The sequence below is a fragment of the Chrysochloris asiatica genome, unplaced genomic scaffold (assembly GCF_000296735.1).
Source record: "Chrysochloris asiatica unplaced genomic scaffold, ChrAsi1.0 scaffold00079, whole genome shotgun sequence".
Classification (NCBI taxonomy): domain Eukaryota; kingdom Metazoa; phylum Chordata; class Mammalia; order Afrosoricida; family Chrysochloridae; genus Chrysochloris; species Chrysochloris asiatica.
In genome coordinates, this window is record NW_006408597.1 from 159696 (window position 1) to 175061 (window position 15366).

The window sequence follows — 15366 nt, forward strand, 5'->3', positions numbered from 1 at the left end:
TTCTTATGATTCAATAATGAATAATTGTTATAATGACTAATTGCGACTGTCACAATTGTAAAGGTAAAAGTTTTGTAACCAAAACGGGGGAGTAATCTTACAGTCCAGAAACAGAGGACCCTAAGACCATCAAGGGAGAAGAGCACAAGCAGAATGTGGGACCTTATCCAGAGAAGCAGTGACACCAGAGATGGAGGCAGAGATGAGGATACGGAGAGATAGAGCAGCTGAGGACTCTAGATTCATGGGAAGCGAGGGACTGAGAGCTGGCAGCCAGGAGGCAGACTTGCAGAATGTACCCTTTGGTGGTGTCAATTATTATATATGCCTGAGTGTTTAAAAAAATTAAAATAGCTAAAGTGAATAGTGAGAAACACTGGTAACTGATGGTACCTGGAGGGGATTATAATCATTGTGATGAAACAAGGTATATGATTTGTTGAATGTAAAACTGATGATTTGCCCTGTAAACTTTCATTTAAACCATAATAAAAACCTTAAAAAAAATTTTTTTTTTTTTTAAGCAGTGGTAGTTATAGTTGTTTGAAAAAATTAGGGAGGCAAAGGAACTGTAGGTTTGGGGAGTGCCAAGGAAGTTGCATATGAAGCTTATGGAAGGAATGGCAACATCATGGGGAGTCAGTGCTAAGCAAGACAGGGGAACCGAGCCACCAAGGCTCCAATTGACCTGTGCTTCAAGAATCAGCACCATGTTCGTTCTCTTTTCCACATTTAAGGCTGTAAAGGCACAGAATGGCCACCATAATGAAGATCAAGGACATGGTGGAAAGATTAAGCAAGGAGTGAGAAAGAGCCAGAAAGAGAGTCTGAAAGCCTGGGGACAGAGAAGAATGGGGAGAAGGTAGATGGAGGGGTCGAAGGAGCGACCACCCTCTACAGACAGCATTCCACTGACAGTTTAGCATCTCACATCTCACACAGACTCACTGCCTGGCTGTGCCCAGCCACTTTTACCTGTTTTCCCTGTTGACAAGGGCAGAAAATTGAGCAATTATCCTTAAAATCGGAACTCTCAGACTATCGTAATTACTACACTTGAAGAATGAAGTCACCAGTTGCTCCCGGCTACAAGTAGTTCAAACTCAGCTGGTCTTTTGGGAATTAAACACTTTTGGGTTGGCCACAGGATTTAGTATTCCTAAGGTGTTGAGGTAAAGGAGCTCCGGTAGCACAGTGGTTACAAATCGGGCTGCTAACCTCAGGGTCAGCAGTTCAAAACTACCAGCTGTTCCGTGGGAGAAAGATGAGGCTTTCTGCCCCCGTAAAGATTTACAGCCTCGGAAACCCTGTACAGGGTCGCTATGAGTCAGAACCGACTCCACAGCATATAACAACAATAACAACAAGGTTTTGAGGTATTCAATTCTGTCAAAACTGAACTTCCGAGTGCACAGAACGAGGCTGTCCACAGCCCCGGGTCCTCACAGAAAAGCATGTTCCAAGCCCACCCACCCACTTCCTGGCCAGAACAGGCCTGGGCTCCTCCTAAACGCTGATGGTTCAACATATGAAACAACGGATTCTTTTAAACTTCTGTTTATAGAAACTTCCAACTTCTTAAAGGCATGTTGTTGGGCGCACAAAATATTCTATACATTGAAAGATATAACTTCTGGGTAGTAGCTTGCTATGATATAGTATCTGAATCTCATTCTCTAAGATAAACTACTTGAAAGTTTAGTAACACGTTCACAGATTCTATCTTTCTTCAAAGAGAAAGGATCACTTTTCTCCTTTATGTAGGGCTCTTACCTTTTAAAGTTTCAGATGCTAGCCAGAGTTCACTTTCTGAGAGCTGGATTTTAGGGCTGGAAGAGACTACAGGCCAGGAAACGCTTCCGGGTTCAGAGAGGTGACTTGACTCCCTGTTGGGTGCCTCTTCCACAGTAGCAAAGCCTACTCTCCTTTCAGAGTGGTTCCCCCTCACCACCCAGCTCAAATTAAGTTATACACTCTGCCTTTGGTGTACTACTCATCCTTGGCTTGTTCTTAATTAAGTTACATGATTGTTCCTGACTAGGACCGCCATCTCTACAAGGACAAAGGCTGTGAGTGCTGTGTCTGCTCACCATTGTGCTTCCAGTGCTGAGCCCAGGCACAACACTTAACAGGTATTCAACGGATATCTGGTAAATGAATGACTTACCCCAAACCACACACAGAGACTGAATTCAATCAAGATTCAATGTTCTTTCTCTAACATCATACAACCTGTGACAGAAGTCTAAAGGTCTTAGGGCAAGCCAGACATTTGATTGTGAGAATAAGAATGGATAATTATGTCCCTGAAGCATGGTGGTCTAACCCAAAATGATCAGTTTTGCCACCCAATATGTTTGGGTCCTTGAGGTAATTTTTTGGATCTGGTTTCCTATCATTTTCTATAATCATGAATCCCTAACTCCCCTGAAGCACTGAGTCAGCTACAGCTGTGCATGAGTCTACCAAGAATTGGCAAATTAGATGATTAGCAGCCTTCACAACGTCATTAAGTCAGTTGATGTGGGGAAGCTGGGTACCGGTAGTTGAGAACGGACCAGAATCAGGGCTGAGTTCTCCAGAACCAGCTTGTCTTCCAGCTATCGTGACTTCCTGATTCATTCTCCACTTGGGGGGTCGCTGCTTCTGCCAGACATCCTACCTTGATAGGCCCTTTCCCATTCTTTTCCACCCCACCAAACTCTATCTGTCCATCCTCCAGGGCCTCATAAGTTCTTCCCTCTGTCTGAAGGGCCCTGAGCCCACAGGGATCACTTCTGAACTCGTGGCTCTGCCTTTACCATCCATTATACTGATGTCTTTGCTTTTTGACTCTTTAGTGTTCTTTGTCTTTTATGTTTCCTTCCCCCAACGACGTTCTACATGAGAACCCCACAGGATCCTGTGAAGGAACTGCAAATTGCTCCCTGTATTAGTTTCTTCTTCTTGTTAAGTGCTGTCAAGTCATTTCCAACTCAAAGCGACCGTCTGCACAACAGAACACTGTCTAATCGTGCGCCATCCTCACAATTGTTACTTTTGAACCCATTGCTGCTGCCACTGTGCCAATCCATCTCGTTGGGGGTCTTCCTCTTTATCACTGACCCTCCACTATTCCAAGCATAATGTCTTTCTCCAGGGACTAGCTCCTCCTGATAATATGTCTGATGTATGAGCAACAAAGTCTTGTTATCCTGGCTTCTGAGATGCATTCTGGATGCACATCTTCCAACACAGATTTGTTTGTTCTTTTGGTAGTCCATAATACTTTCAATAGTCTTCTCTAACACCATACCTCAATTCTTCTACGGGTCTTCCATATTCATTAGTCTCTTAGTGTTGCTATAATAGAAATACTAGTGAGTGGCTTTAACTTAACAGAAATTTATTTTCTTACAGTTTGTTGTTGTTGTTAAGTGCCTCTGAGTTGATTCTGACTCATAGTGACCCTGTATAGGGTTTCCTAGGAGCGGATGGTCAGTTTGAACTGCTGATCTTGTGGTTCAAACCAACCTTTTGGTCCAGTGCATTATCACATAGTTTAGAAGGCTAGAAGTCTAGAGTTTAGAACTCTAGAGGAAGACTGTCTATCTGGTAATGGCGAAACCTTACTCTCAGCTTCTCTAGCATTCTTGTTCACATTCCTTGGAAATTTCTATGTGGTGTCTATGTTTCCCCATTATGCCCATTTGTTTTGTTGCTAATCTGCTCCTTTTAGATCTTAAAATTGATTGGCTTAGCCACACCCTACATTGTATGACCCCTTAAAATGACGAAGAAAACCCTAGTCCCACATGGGATGAACTACAATCATATACATTGTTATTGTTGTTAGGTCCTGCCCTCTGCCCCGTGGATTTCACTCAACGCATAGAGACGAACTACCTCACGGGGTTTCCTGTTATTGTTAGACGCTGTTGAGTTGGTTCTGACTCATAGCAACCCTGTGTGCAACAGAACAAAACACTGTCTGACTCTGCACTATCCTCACAATGACAGCATAACGTTTTAATCTCCCAGCACTATAGGACAGTGTTCCGCTACTATTCCTAAGGTTTTCAGTGGCTAAACCTTTAGAAGTGGTCCGTCTCTCCTTCTTCCTAGTCTGTCTTAAGTCTGGAAGCTCAGCTGAAATCTGTCCACCATGGGTGACCCTACTGTCATTCAATAACCAGTGGCAGGGCCTCTAGCATCACAGCAACACGCACGCCACCTCAGTATGACAAACTGACAGACAAGTGGTGGTTTTCTAGGCTATAACCTTTATGGGAGTAAATCACCAGAGCAGCTGATAGGTTCGAACTACTGGTCTTTCAGTAAGCAGATGAATGCTTAGCCATTGTGTTACCAAAGATCCTTGTCACATGTATAAGGGTTAGGATTCTAACACCTATTTGGAGGGGACAAAATCCAGCCCATAATTAACTTCCCAAAGTCCTGATCCAACTTGTCGATGTTTTGTGCTGTATGCGGTTGCTGCTGGCTGCTTCTGAGCCAAGTCGGGCACACTGTAACATATGTACAACAGAAGGGACTGGAGCCCAGGCCTGGCTCCTCCTCACAATCTTAGCATGTTCAAAGCCATCCTCACGACTACTGTGCTGACGTGTCTCACACAGGGCCTCCTACGCCTCTGCTGGCATTCTTCACCAAATACAATGATCTCCTCCAGCGAGGGAGTCAGACAATGCTGTGACCCATAAAGTTTTCATGGGAAGTAGATCACCAGGCCTTTCTTCCTGGTCTGCCTTTGTCTAGAAGCTCTGCTGAAACCTGTCCACAAGGGGTGACTTTGCTAGAATTTGAAATACTAGCAGCATAGTTTCCAGTATCACAGCAACATGCAAGCACCCCGGTATGACAAACTATCAGATTGTGGTGATGAACTGTTTTGTTTTTGTTGTAATTTTTTTCCAATTTAAATCAGAAATTGGAAAGCTTTTAGGCCCTTTCCTCTCGGGAGACCCCCCCCCCCACCAACTCTTTCCTGTCTTACGCATCTGCTGCTTCCTGCGTTTATATGATATGACCGGCACCTAGAGGCCTTCGAGTTTGTGGCCTGTGCTGGTCTTGCAAATAGCCCCACTGCATGGATTCAGGCTCACCAAGAGAGCCTGCCTCTAGTCTGCTCTAATTGTCACGCGCTCTCCATCTCTCCTGCGGAAAGCAGACACAAGCTCTGTAGCTCCTTTCTTCTTTCTGATTTTCTGTCCTCCGGTGGTAGCTGGAGGCAGCAGCGGAGGAGAGGAAGTCCCTTTCTTCTCTCTCTACACAGAAGGGCCTGGAAGAGAAAGTGCTTCTTCTCAAGGGAAGACTGGATGCTGACACATCTACTGGCTCAGTTCTTTAGCGCTGTTGCAGCAGTAAGCCCACAAGTGGATGGCTTTAACATTCCACAACAGATTCGATCATCATTCAGAAGGCTCCAAGTCTGAATTCAGGGTACCAGCTCCAGAAAGGCTTTCTGTCGGTCGAGGGCTTTGTGTGACCTGGAGTTCCTTACAGAGCTCCATGTGTCTTGGCTGCAATCTCGCCCAGGGGCTAGGAGAGTCTAGTGTAGGGACCCCAGGTTAAAAGACATGCTCTGCTCCCAGCTCCTCTTTCTTGGTGGTGGTGAGGCCCCTCTCCTCTCTGCTAGCGATTGTGAGGAAAAAGTGTGACTCAAGCACAGGTGTGACTTGAGTAAGGCTCTGACACTGACCGCATCTCACTCACACAGATTAGGAGTTACGTCCCATCACAATGTTGTTGTCAGGAGCCATCGAGTCAGTACCGACTCATAGCACAACAGAACGAATCCTGGGCCAACCTCACAATTGTTGCCACGCTTGAGCCCATTGATGCTGCCACTTTGCTAATCCATCTCATTGGGGGTCTTCCTCGTTTTCTCTGACCCTCCACCTTACCTAACATGATATCCTTCTCCAGTGACTGGTCCCTCCTGACAATATGTCCGAAGTATGAGAGATGAAGTTTGGCCATCCTGGCCTCCAAGGAGCACTCTGGCTGCACTTTTTCCAACACAGATCTGTTGGTTCTTTTGGCAGCCCATGCCACTTTCAATATTCTCCTCCAACACCATAACTCAAAAGCAACAACTCTTCTACGGGCTTCCTTATTCACTGTCCAGCTTTCACATGCATATGGGGTTATTGAAAATACCATGGCTTGGGTCAGGCGTAAAGTAGTGGATAATTATACCAGGACACATAACAGAGGACAATCATACAATACTGGGATCATGGCTTAGCCGTGTAGTTTGGGGGGCACAGTGAAATCCATGACATCTACTTAGAGATATGGTGCCTGGAGGTTTATCTATGGGAGCTAGGGCGGGCGCATTCTCTCACTAGATCAGCAAAGTCTAGAAGGCAGGGATTGTGAGGTACTGTATTGGCTTTCTTGGGTAGCAGTTTTTTTCTTTCAGGGTTTTATATATCTCGCCCCATTGCCTTCTTGCCTGCATGGTTTCTGTTGAGAAATCCGAGCTTAATCTGATTTGCTTGCCTTTGTATGTTATATTTCTCTTTTCTCTAGCTGCTTTCAAGATGCTGTCTTTATCTCTGATTTTGGAGAGCTTGATTATTATATGTCTTGGTGATTGTCTTTTAGGGTCTATCCATCTTGGGATTCGTTGAGCTTCTTGAATGCTTATCATTTCACTTTTCATGACGTTAGGAAAATTTTCTTCCAGAAGCTCTTCAACTATCTCCTCTGTGGGCTTGTGTGATTGTTCCTGTTCTGGAATGCCAATAATTCTTATGTTATTCCTCTTCATGTTATCCAACATGAATCTTAGGCTTTCTTCGGATTTGTTTATCCTATTTTGTATTTGTTCTTCTATCTTAGTAGTATTATTGAGAGATTTATCTTCTAGCTCACTAGTTCTAGCTTCTATCTCTTCAATTCTATTCCTTTGCCCTTTCAATGTATTGTCCATTTCTGATATTCTATTATTAATCGTTTGGACCTCTTTCTGTAGGTTTTGAATTGTTTCCAATGCTGTATCTATCTTACTTGATTGTTCCTGTAGCACTTTCCTGACTTCTTCCTTATTTTTCTCAACTGCATTGCATAGTGTTTTGATACCTTTTATAATCATTTTTAGGAATTCCTTCTCAGGCATTTCCAAAGCCTGCCCATCTTCCAGTATGGAGTGTAGGTCTACTTCCAGCTCATTTGCCTCAGTCACTTTATCTCATTTCTGGACATGTGTATATATGGTCGTCTGCTTCTGTTTTTTGGGCATCTTCAGGGGTTATCTGTGGCCATAATACTTAGATGGGTGTGTATTTTGGTATTTTTTAATGCTTTCTGAATGCCTCCCGGTAGATGTGATCAGGAAATGGGCTTCCCTTTTCACTCTTCTTCCTGAGAAGTTTTAAGATACCACTGTTGGTTGTTTGACGTAATTTAGGATTTAATTTTCGGCCTATTTCCTCTTTTGTCTGCTTGTCCCGCTCCACAATCCCCGTTCAGGGCTTGTTTCTAGTTGGAAACAGTTCAGGGCCGGCTGTGGCTGTTTGGTTTTAATTGGAAACTGTCTTTTTAAATTTCGAGGAGATCTGTGCGCATGCGTAGTAGAACCCTCTGAGGGTGGGGCTGGGATGCCCACTAGTTTAGGCACCCCTACAGTCACCAGAATGGAGGTGCGCTGATAGCAAGGGACCAATGAACAGATACCAAAAGAAAAGAATGTCCACACCTTTATCTCAGCGGTTCTGCCAGGCGTCTGTGGCCACTCAGATCCTTTCCCCACGTGGTCTCACCCAAGATGGTGGCTCCTGGAGCAGCAGAGCGTCCCGGACTAGAAAGCAATGGATTTCTTGCTTCTGCCACAAATTCCCCAGCTGTAAGCCTTATAACCTTCTCAATATTCCTTTATATGTGGTTCAGAGTTCTGGGACCATCCCCTGAGCCTGCTTTGTCAGGCATTCTGTGTTGTTGTTGGCGGAGCTCTCTGCTATACGTCCACCCCATCCGCCATCTTGTTTGTTCCACCTATATTGGCTTTCTTTCCTCCATAAAATCTAACCTCTAAGGCTGGCAGGGGAAGGAGAACACCTACATTAGCTCTTCCTTTCTATTCTCTGGGATTCATCTCCTCCTTTGGGATTGCTCCCTGAAGCACACCACTTCCAAGTATAAGGGACCTCTCAGCCCCTGGATGAGATGCATGTGACAATGCTCCTAGTGCTGAGGACCTCCAGGAAGTCACCTGAAGGTGACTTCACTGGGACCCATGGGTCTCCTTGTAGGTGCCCAAAGATCTGCTTGACGTCAGCGCTGATGCAGGGGAGTCCCTCAGAGTCTCCCCATACACTGGTTTATTCTAAGTGAACAGGAGCCGCAGCCTTTGCTAGTCAACACAGTCATTCTCTGAGCAAAGATAATTCCGGAAAGTAGCTGTATGCAACATATGATTCTAAACATTCCCATAGAGTGAAATGGACTAAGTTGAGTGTGAAGTGTAACATATGAGCTGATTTCCCAGGAAAGGACTCAAGCATAACTCTGCAGGAACCAGATTTATGCTGTGGAGAAGGCCTCCTCTCTCCCAGGTGAAGCCTACTGGACTCGCCGACAAGAAAGAGTTTGATGCTTTAAACCTCTAGAGCCAAAGTAAAGGCCAAATCACAACTTCCTCATTCCAAGCTTATGAAGGGGAAAAATATGAGAGGTATTCTTTAAAAACAGATATCCTTCTTTGTTGAAATTGTATCAAGCATCCCAATCATCATATTGTATCATAAGTCTGGGGCCTGACATGAATTCAACCTGCTTGTGGAAGGAAATACTATTGAATCTAAACACCACACCATTCATTACAGTCCCGAGGCTAAGAGTCAAGATCTGTATTCAAATCCTGACACAGCTATTTACTAGTGTGTGACCTGGGGCAAGCTTACCTTTCTTTGGCTTAGTCTTCTCATCTTTAAAATGGGATAATTCAGCAATCGAAATCAATTAGATGGACAACTTAACCGTGGTACACCCATATGATGGAATATCAACAAAAATGAACACGCTAACGATGCAACAACCAGGATGAATCTCAAAATCATTACACTGAGTGCAAAAGCCAGATGCAGACAGCACATACACACTACATTGCTTGCATAAAATTGCAGAAAATGCAAACTAATGTAGGGGGACAAAAAGCAGAGGAGGTCAGAAGAGTTGCAGATGGACTAAACCAGAACATGAGGGAATTTTATGGGTGATGGGAATGTTCGTGGGATGCCTATATGAAGGGGCTTCAAAAACTTTGTGGAAAAATTCTATTACCCTTCCTTCCATTTTCCATAAGCCTTTTGAAGCCCCTTTATCTGTCAAGAAGTCCTGGTGTGGTGTTGTAGGATAAGCAATGGACTGCTAACCACAAGGTTGGTGGTTCAAACCCACCAGCCACTCCTTGGAAACCCTATAAAGGGTCTTTATGAGTTGGAACTGACTCAATGGCACTTTACAACATCCTATCTGTCAAAACTCAAAAATTATATAAAGTGGATTTAATTCATCTTATATAAATCATACTTCATAAGTGACACGAGAAAGCCCTGTAGATGTGCAGGCGTGGCTGCTGGCGCCTGGGCACTGTTTGGTAACGAGAGGTGCTGGCATGAAAGCAGAGCCTTCATGTGGTAGTCAGAAGACCAGAGTTTCTCCTTCAGTTCTGCTATCTGTATATAAATCTCTAAGCCTGGATTTCTTCACATGTAAAATGACTGGTTTCAGTGGAACAGCTGACAAAGTTCCCCGCAGCTGAGCAGCAGAAATCTGATTCTAAAATGATGCTGCCACGTGGCAGCCAGGACCAGCCTCTAATGATATGCAGTTATCACGTGTGCAAACTCGAGCATACAAAAGATTTTACTTTTTGAAATGCAGCATTTTGACACAATGTGAACTGGGGAGTATGTAGGATTTCAGAAATCCTTTGAAGGGAGTCGGAGGAAGGTATAAGGAAGACGGGGGATGAGCCCAGAGAAGAATAGCAGTTGAGTGAATCCTCGAGATGATGAATTTCATCCTTTTCTATGTTTCCATTTGGAACTTTTGCCAGAGAGCTTTCAAGTCTTCTCCCTGAATTTACTGTTTCTCTTACTTACAAGTCTCTTGACGTTCTGAATAAATACACAAGCAAGTGAGCACAGCTCCAAACAAGAGCATCCTGTGTGCTCACTCACAAGCACCACGCCAGGCCAGTTAGGATCCTCCACCCTCCGGCTACAGACCACCTGCCTTCATTACCACTGTCCCCGGCCCTGGTTCAAATCAGAAGCTCCTGCTGCTTCTCTGATGACAAGTTATAGCCATTCCAGTGCCCAGGCATACTGCTTCCTTAGCCACCTCCCAGCACTGGTGGTATCTGGCAGGGACCTGCCTCATGAGTCCTTTGGTACATCCTCCCAGAGGGCCACCCTGAGATGATACCCTCAGTCCAGGAATGCAGCTCAAAGTGCAGGGCGCCTTTTCTAATCAGGTCACTGAGGATTATTAGCGGGGGAAGAAGTTTACGAGCTCAAAGGAGTGAGTAGAGTGGGTAGCGCTTCAGAGAAAACTCTGACCAAGAGAAATGAGACTGCCAGTGAGGCAGAGAGGAAAAGCAAAGATGTTGAATCCTGAGAGTGTAGGCTGGTTTCCTGACCTCAAGTCACTGCCTTTCTAGCTGAAAACCCCTTACATGAGATAAGGCCAAAGTAATTTTGCACGGGACTCTTGTCCTCTCTGGCCCTAGTCCTGGCTTTGGAGGTACCGCAGCCAGAGTTGTCAAAATTCCATGTGCCAAATGTCCATCCAGGGAGCTAGCATTTCTAGGTCCCAACTCCAGCTCCTGGTTCACAAGTGGCTTTGGAATCTGTATTTTAATTGTCATCTCAGAATGTTTCACAAATGTCCTAACTGAGCCTCACACCCATCCTAGGAGGTTACTGGGGCATCACATGCAAAGGAGCTAAGTGAAGGATTTGGACCCACTTCCAGCATGACAGAGTGGCTGGTTCCTTACTTGCCCTCCCGCTCTAAACAACTAGAAAACTGGAAAAAAAAAAAAATGTGAAACACCAATTTTCAGATACCGGACTACGCTCCCTGAGGAGGGAACAAAGAAGTGAGCTCTGTGATCACCCTGGTTTCCTGCCTGGAGGTAGGTACTTCTGGGGCCTGGCACAGGAAGGAGAACCCAGGTCCAGCCGTCTGCGTTGAGGAGGCAGGGATTGAAGGTGAGGAGGGCTAAGGCTGGAATCTGAGAAGCAGCGGATGGCAGAGAGGGTAACTAGGCAGAAGACGAGCTTCAGGAATCCAGTCTGAATAATACACTTTGTGTGTGCAGGATGCGACCCCACAAGGCAGGGTCAAGAATCACAAGCAGGAAGGTGGCAGCTGAATAACTTCCAGAACTTTTGCAGAACTGGAAGAGGTTCCACCCACCCAGCCAGAGTCATGATGCCTGACTCAACACTGGGGACTCAGCAGAGACACAGGAGGAGGGCTAAGCCAACCCTTGGCTGCTGTTGTCCGCAGCCTCCGCTTCTTAACACCCCAGATCTACCTTCACAAAGCTTAAGAAGAGTTCTCAACATTATCCAGTGGATCAAATTAGTTCATCGTCTGCCAACACAAATACATTGGCCTTTCAAGGACACTCAACAGAGTAATTAACGGAGAAAGCTATCAGAATGAACCATAGATCCTCATAAGGAAATGAAGAACATGGGAGTGGTAAATCTGTGGGCACAAATCATCATTGTCAGGCTTGGGTCATCTGGGCCCTAAGCATAATCTCCCCTGGAGAAGGTTTATTTCAAAAAGCAACACAATTTACCTTTTCTCTGGGTTCCATGTTAGGGTGCTAACCACAAGGTCAGCGGTTTGAATCCACCCATTACTCCTCATGAGAAAGACGGGGCTTTCTGCTCCCATAACGATATACCGTCTTGGAAAACCTAAGTGGGGTTGCTATGAGTCAGAAGTGACTTGATGGCACATAACAACAACAACAACATGTGTCACATAGAGCCCTGGTGTCATCGTAGCTAAAGAGCTTGGCTGCAAACCAGAAAGTCAGCAGTTGGAACCCACCAGCTGCATTGTGGGAGGAAGATGACAGGCTGCCTCCATAGAGAAGGCAGCCTTGGAAGCTCTAGGGAGCCCTTCTTCTGTCCTGTTCTACATGGCTGCTGAGAGTTGGCCATGACTCTATGGCAGTGGGTTTGGCTTCTTTGGTAGGTGTTGCCCACTGGAGATGCAAGGGTGAGTAAGTCATGGTATCTGTCATCAAGGAGCTTAGAGTTTTGTATGAAAAGGAATCAAGCCAACAAAGAGTCACATTGTGACGTCTCCTAGTTCTACTCAGATACTGGCTCTAGTCTCTTGACGCCGTTACTGTAAAGCGGGTTCAATCACTGCTCCTACCTTCCAGATTGTTGAGGGGATGACATGCTCTAGCATATATAAACGGTACAGGAGCTCATGGCATGGAATAAACACCAGGAAGCGTGAATTACGGTATGCTCCGGAGGCTGTAGGCATTAGAGGAAGGCCATGGGAGTTCGACAGAGTGGGATGGGCCGGGAAGACATTTCAGAGGCGGTGCTCTTCAGCTGGGTTCTGAGTACTGAGCAGGAAGATCTGGAGGAAGAGGGAGAGGTGTCCCGACAGAGGCAACTGCACTCAGCGAGGTGTGGGGATGGAACAGTATGCTGCCATAAGGCCATGTGAATGTTTACACGGAGGCCACAGCAACAGCCTAGAAAGGCCCTGTGACCTCTCTGGAAGCCCTGGCGACTTCCTCCCAGGACGTCTTACCTCCTCCATCATCTGATCCATCCAGACTGTGCTGTCTGAGGCGGTGACTGCTCCCACAAAGAAGAAAAGGAAATCAGAAAATGAGTTTTACAACACAGAAATGAACGGTCAGAATTTCTGCTGCATCTACTTTTCCCTCCTACATGAAAATGTCCCTGGGCTCTCTTACTTCCATCAATTGGGTTAAACCCTATCCGGCAGTAATGGGGTCTGTGCAGAGTTCTAGAAAGGAGCACCCAGACTATGGTATGAATGTTCCCTCCCAGATTTGGGAAACCAGTGGTCCTGCCCTTGTACTTCACCTATATCTAGACTCCTTCCTTGCTTTTGAACAGAAAAATTAGGAGATGGGTAGACTTAGAGAGCTAGGGTTGTTTCTGCCCATCAATTTCAATAAACCACACCCTCAAGTCAGTATCCTGATTGTTGTTGTTGGTATGTGCCGTGGAGTCGGTTCTCATTCATACATAGCGACCCTGTACAGGGTTTCCAAGGCTATAAATCATTACGGGAGCAGAAAGCCTCATCTTTCTCCTGCGGAACATCTGGTAGTTTCAAACTGCTGACCTTAAGGTTCACAGCCCGATTCGTAACCACTACGCTACCAGAGCTCCTTAGTATCCTGATACCAGGGCATAATCCTGAAAAGCACTGTGTGTGTGTGTGTGTGTGTGTGTGTGTGTAGGGAGGGGTGAGCCAATAAAGCACAGGAAATATACAAATTCCCTCTCATTCCGGGACTTAAATCCCTCTTCCACACAACAGCCCGATGCACGGGCATCAGAGTCAGAGCCTAGACTTCTAGTGGAGGGGTCAGCATTAGCCTAATCCCAGCCCCTGGACTCCTGAGGTGGCACTGTAGGAGCAGCACTGGGCTGCGAACCACAAGGTTGGCAGTTCAAACCCACCAGCTGCTCTTTGGAAACCCTAAACGGGGTTGCTATGAGTCGGAACGGACTCGACAGCACTTAACGACGACCACAATTCCAGCCCCAAAGCACAGCCAAGTCCTTGTGGTCTATTTTTGAATGCTGTGTTCAACTTTGGCTGACTAGACAGTGACCACCAAGACTGCACTGGGGACAAAGGGCAACACAGGATACCATAAGACTACTGGAAACATACTCTTCTATTTCTTCAGAAGCCTTCCTTCCAAACCTGGAAAAAAAACAGAAGACAAGGCTTATGAGAACTCACTAGCCTTATGCATTGGGGTGGTGGGTTGAAGAGTAAATTAGTATTCCATTATGCTTCACTTGTCTGGATCCCTCGAGAGTCCAATCCCCACACCCAGCATGAGAGAGCTGTTGTTGTTGTTGTTGTTAAGTGCTGTCGAGTCAGTTCCAACTCCTAGTGACCTTGTATAGGGTTTCCAAGGAGCAACTGGTGAGTTTGAACCACCTTGCAGTTCATACTGACCTTGAGATCTAGTGCTTATCCAGTAGTGCCACACCAGGACAGACACCATTATGATTTCTTCTTCTTTACGTTTTTATTGTGAATTATGTGATAGTTTATATGGGAGAACATTATCTTTACATTCATCCTATTGTATTTTGTTTCATTGCAAAGATTACAATCCCCCGCATGCATCATCAAACAACCAAAGGGGACACCCCGCACGCCTGCTATCATGACTTCTTATAGATTTATTTCAACATAACTCCAAAGGAAATGGTTGCATTGAAGTTCAGGTTGCACGAGGAACTCAAAACCCACATGAATATAGACGAAATGTGCTTTTCTTTTTTTCACCAATTAACTTGTGGGTTTATGATGCACTGTCCTATGATTGAGGCCCTGGGTCCTATTTGGAGTTGCTTGCTGTTAGCATGTGTTATTTTCCAGAAGCAAAAAGTGACAAACTGGCCACGTAGCCAAGTTTCAGGCTCGGGCCCGTGTTTCTGTATCCTCAGCATGAAGGACCAGGAGGTCCTGTGACGTTCCCCCAGCAGGTGCATGGTTTCACACACATGCTTAGCAAAGGCTGGAGTACTCAAATTTCAGAATCTACACCACCATCTGGGGAGCTTGTTAGGCACCTGCAGTGCTGGACCCAGCAGCGAGAGGTATCCCAATCACCTAGCCTGAGGGAGTGGGGGCAGGAATATGCATTTTAAACACGTTTCCAGGTAATACTAATCTGAGTAGATCACAAATGATCACTGATCTAAAGACTTCTAAATCAGTTTGACAAAATGCTGATCCCTGTCAAGGCTAGGCACTGAGTCCACGGGATTATTCTGTTACACTAAAAAGTTCCACAATGACAAGAGCAAGTTTTATAAATTCTTTAAAGTCAGAAATGTATGGTCAGGATAAACACGGGCGAGAGAGGTGGCAAAGTCGTAATGGCAGGACACACGGGAAGGGGCTCACAAACTCTACCTGGAAGACAGGCATCGAGTCAAACAGCAGTCTCTGCAGAATGCAAACAGCTCTCCCCAAGAGCACATGAGTCCCCATGTGATGGGCTGCTGCCTACGATATTCACACTGCACCAACTCATGGAGGTGACTCTCCAGGACCACCACCCCTAACTGTCCTGGTGAGGGT

General features: G+C 45.6%; 1 protein-coding gene across 1 annotated transcript in view; it reads right to left on the reverse strand.

The window, feature by feature from the left end:
• IFT43 (intraflagellar transport 43 homolog (Chlamydomonas)) overlaps window positions 1-15366 on the reverse strand; it is a 152583-nt gene that overhangs the window by 20594 nt on the left and 116623 nt on the right. The window contains exons 4-5 of the mRNA XM_006865601.1: window positions 13936-13968; window positions 12811-12857 (exon numbers count right to left, since the gene is read on the reverse strand). Coding sequence (XP_006865663.1) covers window positions 12811-12857; window positions 13936-13968 — 80 coding nt within the window. The remainder of the gene's footprint in view (window positions 1-12810; window positions 12858-13935; window positions 13969-15366) is intronic.